Raw genomic sequence first — 8,947 nt, 5'->3', positions numbered from 1 at the left:
TGTGCTCCAGGGACCACGGCCACCCCGGGGCGGGACACCTGTGCTCCAGGGACCACGGCCACCCCGGGGCGGGACACCTGTGCTCCAGGGACCACGGACTCCCCGGGGCGGGACACCTGTGCTCCAGGAACCACGGACACCCCGGGGCGGGACACCTGTGCTCCAGGGACCACGGCCACCCCGGGGCGGGACACCTGTGCTCCAGGGACCACGGACTCCCCGGGGCGGGACACCTGTGCTCCAGGGACCACGGACACCGCAGGGCAGGTGGGGCAGCAGGCCATCTCAGCACTGCCAGGCCTCTGAGCCAGCACAGGGAGAACCAAGACCAAGGAACTCGTGACAGCCGCAGATCTAGACCTGGGAAGACGCCTCACGCAGGGTGTGCTGCAGTCCCTGGGAAATGCAGAGGAGCGCACGCGGGCAGGGGACGACCTGCAGTGAGGACAGTGCTGGCTGGTCAACGCTCCCACGGGGGGACGGGCCCTGCGTGTGCCTCCTGTGGCAGGCGGCAGGCAAGGCACTGCGGGCACCAGCACAACGCCTCACCCCCTGCAGGGCACAATCAAGGAGTCTGAGATGCCTGGGAGGGGTCTGGTTAGGACAGCCATGTTAGATTTGCCGACCACCAAGGAAGGAATGCATCAGCTAAGTAAGAACTTCAGTGGCTTTCTTTCAGGGAACTGTGCGCGGCTTCACATCCCCACGTGGCAGACAAGCAGGACGAGCCGTAGAGGACGGAGAGGCTGGAGGAGCCGTGCAAGGGGTTTTTAAACCCCTCTCGACATGGACGCCGGAACGGGGTGGGGGTCGCCTTGGCCCTTACTTGGGGGGGATAAGGGTTTGTGCCCCTTTTGGTGATCTCACAGCCCCAGGCACCTCCCCCCCCCCCAATTCCATCCTTGCGGGTTGCAGCCTGAGGGTGGGCTGGAAGCAAGCGCCGCCCTCCTCCAGTTGCCATGGAAATCATCAAGCCACAGTTGCCATCCAAGCCCTGGTAGGGCTCCAGGGCGGCTCTCCCGCAGGGCACAGTCACTGACCCACAAGGTCCTCGGCCCAGCACCACCCTGGGCGCCGCCCCTCCAGGAAGGCCTGCTGTCACCCCTGAACGCGGGCACCTCCTGCCCCCTGATCCCCGCTGCCCAGAGGCCAAGGGCAGGACACTGCAGTCTAGGCTGCTGGCCGTGCTCAGCACGGAACGGGCTCAGCCAGCGTTTGCTTGACCTCAGGCCTGCAGAGGATGCGGAGTAGGCTGCCTCGCTCTGATCAGACGTGGCTGTCCTGAGCCCTCTGCCGTGGGAGTGGGCGCCTTGGCGGGACAGCCCTCTGCCGTGGGAGTGAATGCCCTCCCCACAGGTCCTACTTTAAGCAGCAGCCGCGCCTGCATCCTGGGCGGGGCTGTGAACGTGGCCAGCGGGGAAAACCGCAGCCAGCCGGCTCCGGGAGCGTTACTTTTTCCGTCTCCCCACATAGGCTGGTTTGAATGCTTCTGGGTCACATGGCAGCCAAGTACACGGCAAAGGCAGTTCCGTGGTTTACATGGCTGGGGACCAGGTTCCTGTTTTCCTTGCAGAGCTGTGGGCGTCAGTCTGCACAAAGCAAGGGCAGCAGCGGGCCGGGCGGCAGCGGGCCGGGCAGCAGCAGGCCCGGGACCCCTGGATCCGCCAACTGGACACCCTTCAGACTGCAGGCTGGTCCTACCAGGTAATAATTCATAGTAAGAAATGGTCAGCAGACCACCAGGCCTTCCTACGAAAGACGGACGGTGGCTGCCACTGTCTGCCTGGTGGGCATCCTCAGCAGGCTGGCGAGGGGTCAGCATGGGCACAGGCCTGGAGGTGTGGGTTCTTGGCTGGCCGGGAGGGGCAGGGGCCCAGACACGCAGCCTTGTGCCTGGAAGGTGATGCCGGGCAGAGCCTGGGAGAAGCTCAGGGCAGGGAGGGGAAGGGGCACGGCGGCGGAGGGGTGACCATGACGTGTTCCACGCTGGACCTCTGAGCACACGGACACCGAGGTCTTGGGTGGGGACATTGAGCCACGCCCCTCCCACTTCAGCGTCTCAAGCACCCAGCTGCCAAAAAGGAAGTGTGCAGGCCCTCTCTCAGTACCCAGTGTGCCCTCACCCACCAGGGAGCGCCACGTGCCCACAGGTTCAGGGGCAGGAGGCAGGCCCTCTCCCAGCAACCAGTATGCCCTTGGTGGGGTGTGTTGACCTGTGTGCGTGGAGCCGCACGCGGGCTGGGGCGTGTCAGTGGACATGGAACTGCACGTGGGCTGGGGCGTATCTGTGGACATGGAGCCGCACGTGGGCTGGGACGTGTCTGTGGATGTGTAGTCATATGCAGGCTGGGGCGTGTCTGTGGACGTGGAGCTGCACGTGGGCTGGGGCGTGTCCGGTGCGTGTTGCTGTGTGCAGGCTGGGGCGTGTCAGTGGACGTGGAACTGCACGTGGGCTGGGGCGTGTCTGTGCACATGGAGCCACACGCGGGCTGGGGCGTGTCTGTCTGTGAGCACACATCTCTGTAAGGGCCTGCTACCTGCACACATCTGTGTCTGAGAGGAAACTCATGTGATTTTTCTGGAAGACTTGGACAAAGCAGAAACCACCTTATCCTTACCCTTCAGTAAGTCAGTCGTGGAAGTGGCCAAACAGGAAGGAACAGAGGAGGGGAGGATGGGGGTTGGGGCAAGCTGCTTACCCAGATGACCAAGGCTCGCCAGGGCTGATGGAGTGGCCTGAGGCAGCAGAGGAGACTGGGATAGACTCCCACGGGCCGGAGCAGCCAGGCTGCAAGGGCAGAGTCCCACAGAGCATGGGGGGCACCAGAGGGCGGAGCTAGTCCCCGGGCTGTATGCAGCCTCTCTGGCCCGAGACCTTTTCCGGTGGGGGGGGGGCCCAAGCCAGAGTGGCAGAGACGGGCAGGATGGTTCCTCTTCAATGGGCCCCAGGGTTTGGCAAGACTCGCTCCTGTTGGCATGGGCAGCTCAAGCTCAAGGGAGCACGGCAGCCCCCACGGCAGCCCCAGCTGCTACGGGGATCCAGAAGGGAGCAGGTGCACCATGAAGACCTGCAGGCATCTAGAGTGCTCTGCGCCCGCAACTCCCAGGAAGAACGCCAACGCCGCCAACATGTGGGCGTCTCCAGCTCGCCTCGTTTGGGGAGCCCCGAGTTGGCTCCCCAAACCCTGAGGGTCCCAGCCCGAGAGGCAGGTGCCTGCCAAGAGCCAGCTGCCCTCCTGTGCGGGCCCTGGGGACCCCTGGGCTGCTCCCTACCCAGAAAGCATGGTGACACCTGCCCAGATGTGCTCTCAGGGCTGGCAGCAGGCACAGCCTTCCTCCACCCACCAGCAGCACCAGACACAGCCGACTACCACGAGGTGCAGGGTGCCGTGTGGGGTCCCAGAAAACGGGGTGCAGGGCCTCAGACACTGACCACCGTGAGCTGACGGCCACAAGGTGCAGGATGCTGTGTGGGGTCCCAGAAAACGGGGTGCAGGGCCTCAGACACTGACCACCGTGAGCTGATGGCCGCAAGGCGCAGGATGCCATGTGGGGTCCCAGAGCACGGGGTGCAGGGCCTCAGACACTGACCACCACAAACTGACAGCTACATGCCAGGTGTCTGGCAGCACAGCGCGTTAATTCACAGCGCGTCTGCCCCATCTGGCATTATCGAGCGATTCTCCCAGCCACTTCCTCCTGGCCTGGTCACTCATCTTCATTTCTAAGCCGCTGGTGTCTTGGGGATCGACAAGCACCTGCAGTGCCGGCATATGGAGAACATCAGAACTTGCTGCCAGGCCTGACTGCAAGCACCCCCAGGCCCAGGAACGTGAGAACACCCCAGAGCCAGGAGGGCGTCTGATGCAGCGTCAGGCTGCCCGTGACAGTGCCCAGGCCCATGGCTACCCTCACAGTCCTGGCAGTCTGAGCCCCTGTTCTCACGGCTCCCCCGCTATCCCTGCACAGGGCAGCATGGAGCGCCCTGGGGCCGTTCCCCAAGAGGGCCAGCGGGGCCTACCCTGGACCCCCATCTCGGGCAACGGTGGGCTGCCCTGCCCAAGGAAAGCCAGTTAACAAACCCTAAAAGCCTGAGGTGGCTTCCAGGAGCAGCTCAGGGGGGCGGCAGCAGGCAGAAGGCCACATGGAGTTTCTGTAGCCAGGCCGGCCCGGGCCCAGGGAGCCTCCGTCAGGCCGGGCAGCCACAGAGGCTGGCCGGCAGCTCCATGCAAGCACGTTTTCTCTGCAGTGAACTGCTCTGGCGTACAGATGAGTTCTCAAGTGCAACCCGGGGTTGTGGGTTGGCAGCAAGGGTCGGGACACATGGCCTGGGGGGCGGGCTGGCAGCCAGGGGCGGGGCACATGGCCTGGGGGGCGGGCTGGTAGCCGTCACTGTGACCCACAGTGATGAACGGAAGACCTTAGGGAGAGTCAGGGTGGGTTCTTGCTTTTGTTTTAAAGAATTTCCTTTTAGAATGTATGTGAAAGGCACAGTCATAGGAAGCTTCCGTCTGCTGGTTCCTGCCGAGGCAGTGGTAATGGGCAGGCTGGGCCAGGCTGAGGAGCCCAGAACCGCCTTAGGGTCCCGCTGCGGGAGCAGGACCCAGGCCTCGTCAGCTTTAGCAGGAGCCAGAGAGAAGCAGAGCCAGGAATCGAAGTGGTGCGCATCGGGACGTGTCAGCACCACCCACAAATGTCAGCTCCTAGATACCAGCAGCGCAGATTCTACGTCCACCAAGGGAGAGAAACACCTGGACAGGTGTGGGCGGTGCAGGTGGCGACTGAGGACAGGAAGAACCCCGCACAGGCAGTCACAAGCAAGGCCACACTGCAGTTCAACTCCAGGGGCGCCCACATGTGCTGAGTCCTCCCCACCCTGGACAGCAAGGTATTGGACTCGGGGAAGTTCCAAACGCAGGAGCAAGGTTCCAGGGGAAGGGGCTCTGGGTGGGGGTGCTGTGCCATGGCTGCTTGAGGCCCCATCTGGACCCATGGGCTGCTAGGAGCAGACAAGGGGAGCAGCAGTGTGCAGTGTACAGGAGGACCTGAGACACGTGGCAGACATGGTACCAACGTACAGCCAGGTCTGGCGCCAGCCGCCTCTCAAGGGCAACCTGGCTGTGCATGAGTGCACCCCAGTTCTGAGGCTGAGGCCTGGGTCTGCACCTGCAGCTACATGACACGCTGCAGGCCTGAGTGTGCAACAACCCCACGAGAGCTGCCTGGATGGCAGCTGCACCCCCGCGACAGGACAAGGGTCCCTCCCTGCAGCATTACCTCCTAGCCCTACCCGCAATGCAAATGGACGAGTCAGTGGCGGCACCAGGAGCCCACAGGCTTGATACAACTGCTGCCGACGGGTCCGGGGGTCTCCTGGGGGTCTCTGAAGCCCACCTGAGTGGCCACTGGGCCTTTCCAGGGAAGAGGGGTAGGGAACGGCAGTGCAGAGGGGTTGCAGGCAATCGCCTTGAGAGGAGTGGCAGAGACCAAAGAAGCAGGACACACTGCATGGGTCCAAAACTGGAAACTCCAGAACACCACACATCATTCCCAGGTGCTCCTGGGGGAGACGGACGAGCTGGCTGAGCTACGCGGGGCACACTCCTGGGCTTGTGGCTCAGGGGGCTCTGTGGGGCTCGGAATCCTACCTCCTGCCCAGCTTCCTAGTGGTTGAAGAGCACTGACACCTCCGACATGAGGCAACACCAAGTGCCCTGTGACGGCCATGGCGTCGGGCAGGCCCAGGTGGTGAGGCAGTGCTGAGTGCCCTGTGACGGCCGTGGCATTGGGCATGCCCCAGGTGGTGAGGCAGTGCTGAGTGCCCCGTGACGGCTGTGGCGTTGGGCAGGCCCAGGTGGTGAGGCAGTGCTGAGTGCCCTGTGACGGCCGTGGCGTCGGGCAGGCCCAGGTGGTGAGGCAGTGCTGAGTGCCCTGTGACGGCCGTGGCGTCGGGCAGGCCCAGGTGGTGAGGCAGTGCTGAGTGCCCTGTGACGGCCGTGGCATTGGGCATGCCCCAGGTGGTGAGGCAGTGCTGAGTGCCCCGTGACGGCTGTGGCGTCGGGCAGGCCCAGGTGGTGAGGCAGTGCTGAGTGCCCTGTGACGGCCGTGGCGTCGGGCAGGCCCAGGTGGTGAGGCAGTGCTGAGTGCCCTGTGACGGCCGTGGCGTCGGGCAGGCCCAGGTGGTGAGGCAGTGCTGAGTGCCCCGTGACGGCTGTGGCATTGGGCATGCCCCAGGTGGTGAGGCAGTGCTGAGCGCCCCGTGACGGCCGTGGCGTCGGGCAGGCCCAGGTGGTGAGGCAGTGCCGAGCGCCCTGTGACGGCCATGGCGTCGGGCAGCCCTGGCTGGTGAGGCAGTGCTGAGCGCCCTGTGACGGCCGTGGCATTGGGTATGCCCCAGGTGATGAGGCAGTGCTGAGTGCCCTGTGACGGCCGTGGCATTGGGCATGCCCCAGGTGGTGAGGCAGTGCTGAGTGCCCTGTGACGGCCGTGGCATTGGGCATGCCCCAGGTGGTGAGGCAGTGCCGAGCGCCCCGTGACGGCTGTGGCGTCGGGCAGCCCTGGCTGGTGAGGCAGTGCTGAGCGCCCTGTGACGGCCGTGGCGTCGGGCAGCCCCAGGTGGTGGGGCAGCACCGAACGCCCTGTGACGGCCATGGCGTGTGCCTCTGTTACAGAGCCAGTGCTGCCCACAGGATGGGTGCCCGCAACATGTCCTGGATCCGGTACCCGAGCCAGGTGTCCCCTGCTGTGGAGGATGTCATTGCCTCGCAGAGCATCGTGTCCAGGTGTGCCCAGGTCTACCTGGTCCTGTGTGTCCCGCTCAGCTTGGCCACAGGGCTCTTCAACTTGACTGCCCTGGTCCGGGACCGCGCCAGCCTGGGAGCCCTGAGCGTGCTCCTCCTGGGTCTCACGGTCACCAGCCTGCTGGGAACGCTGCTGTCCCTCAGTGCCGCCGGCAGGCCCGACTACCTGCTCACCACGAACCTGGGCTGCGCGACCCTCTGCTTCCTTGCCAACATCTGCTACTTCCACAGCCAGTACCTGCAGGTGGCCATGTGCGCCCTGTCCTTGCAGTCTGGCTCCCCGGCCCGTCTGCTCACGGCCATCCAGGGTGCCCGCCGGCCTGCAGGGGGCCTGGCTGTCCTCCTGGGCTGTGCTCTCTGTAGCTCTTTGGTACTGGTAGCCCTCCTGGGCACAGCTGGGGACCTCCACAAGATGACTGCATGCCAGCTAGACCCGCTGGCAGCTTGGCCTGAGTATGAGATTGTCAAGTTCAGCCTGGGCCTTGGGCTCGCGCTGGCCTTCAAGCTGGGGTGCCTCATTCTGTGCATGGTCCCAGCGGCCAGGCAGGCCACTCCAGCCCTCAGAGACTTGGCCCGGGCCTGCCCGGTGGTGCCGGCCCTGGCTCTGACCATGCTGGCCTGCAGGCTGCCGTACAATGCAGCGCTGCTGAGGCGGGCCAGCCTGAAGCTGCAGCAGGACATCGGCTCCCCGCGGCACGAACTGTTCATGAGCCTGGCAGAGCTGCTGCTAGGTGGGGAGAGCTGTGCCAGTTCCCTGGCCACCCTGGCTCTGCACCCACCCTGCAGACAGGCTCTCCTCTGCACAGTGGAGCGGCTCACTTGGAAATGCCGGGGACGAGGTGCTGAGCACAACGTCTCCCTGCGCAGGGTGGAGGCCAGCGGCCCACCTGCCGGACACAGCCACCGTGGCCCTCAACAGAGGCTCTCGTAGGTCCCAAGGCCAGAGCGAGCACCCCTGGTACTAATGAACCCCCATCCTGGAGTGGGGCTCCTGGTACTGACTCTGCCCCCCCAGTGAGCACTGCAGTGCCCGCTCCTGGTACTGACTCTGCCCCCATCCTGGAGCGGGCACTGTAGTGGGCCTCCTGGTACTGACTCTGCCCCCATCCTGGAGTGAGCACTGCAGTGGGGCTCCTGGTACTGACACCAGCCCCGAGCGAGCACTGCAGCGAGGCTCCTGGCACTGATGCCAGCCCCGAGCGGGCACTGCAGTGGGCTCCTGGCACTAATGCCAGCCCCGAGCGGGCACTGCAGTGGGGCTCCTGGCACTGATGACCCTGGCAAGGCATCCACTCCATGCTATAATACTATGGCAGAGCCAACCCTCCCTTCCGATGGGTTGCTGGATAAATCATTGAGGTGACCCTGGCAAGGAGCCTGCTAGTCCGAGAGCTGACAATTCTACCGTTTGGGGCTAAGGCACCTTTATCCAAAGGGGCATTTCAACTTAACACAAAGGCGGGCCTGCCAGAGCTGTATCCAACCGATGCACTCACAGTAACCCCCAGTGGCCACGGGCCCCATCTCCCACACCATGCAGTGGCCGTGAGCCCCATCCGTGTCATGACCCCACCCAGCAGCCGCAAGCCCATCCCCATCATGACACCAGCAGGAGGCCGTGGGCCCTGTCCCCGTCTCCCCATCACGACACCATCAGGAGGCCATGAGCCCCAACCCCGTCATGACACCAGCAGGAGGCCGTGGGCCCCGTCCCCATCTCCCAATCACGACACCAGCCGATGGCCACGAACCTCATCCCTGTCACACCAGCAGGTGGCCGTGAGTCCCGATCTCCCCATCACGACACCAGCAGGAGGCCGTGGGCCCCGTCCCCGTCATGACACCAGCAGGCGGCCATAGGCCCCATCCCCATCATGACACCAGCAGGAGGCCGTGGGCCCCGTCCCCATCTCCCCATCACGACACCAGCAGGAGGCCGTGGGCCCCGTCCCCATCACACCAGCAGGCGGCCATGGGCCCCATCCCTGTCATGACACCAGCAGGCGGCCATGGGCCCCATCCCTGTCATGACACCAGCAGGAAGCCATGAGCCCTGTCCCAGTAGCTGCTCCCTCTCACCCCGCCCTGCCTCTGTCCCCTGGAAGCAGCCAACTGTCCCCACCACATCTGGGTCAGCCTGGACCCCA

The 8,947-nt window shown here is 64.8% G+C and overlaps 1 protein-coding gene across 1 annotated transcript; it reads left to right on the top strand.

The window, feature by feature from the left end:
• The first annotated feature begins 1,447 nt into the window (after window positions 1–1,447).
• On the top strand, window positions 1,448–7,857 carry LOC121162819. The gene is made up of 2 exons (XM_040990066.1): window positions 1,448–1,704; window positions 6,672–7,857. The coding sequence occupies exons 1-2, from the start codon at window positions 1,484–1,486 to the stop codon at window positions 7,729–7,731; spliced, it is 1,281 nt and encodes a 426-aa protein (XP_040846000.1). The 5' UTR covers window positions 1,448–1,483; the 3' UTR covers window positions 7,732–7,857.
• Window positions 7,858–8,947: the final 1,090 nt, after the last annotated feature.

The sequence above is a fragment of the Ochotona curzoniae genome, unplaced genomic scaffold (genome assembly GCF_017591425.1).
Source record: "Ochotona curzoniae isolate NIBS_2020 unplaced genomic scaffold, NIBS_Ocur_1.0 contig_54, whole genome shotgun sequence".
Taxonomy (NCBI): Eukaryota; Metazoa; Chordata; class Mammalia; order Lagomorpha; family Ochotonidae; genus Ochotona; species Ochotona curzoniae.
The sequence above is the reverse complement of the archived record's forward strand: the minus strand, read 5'-3'. Positions and strand labels throughout refer to the sequence as shown.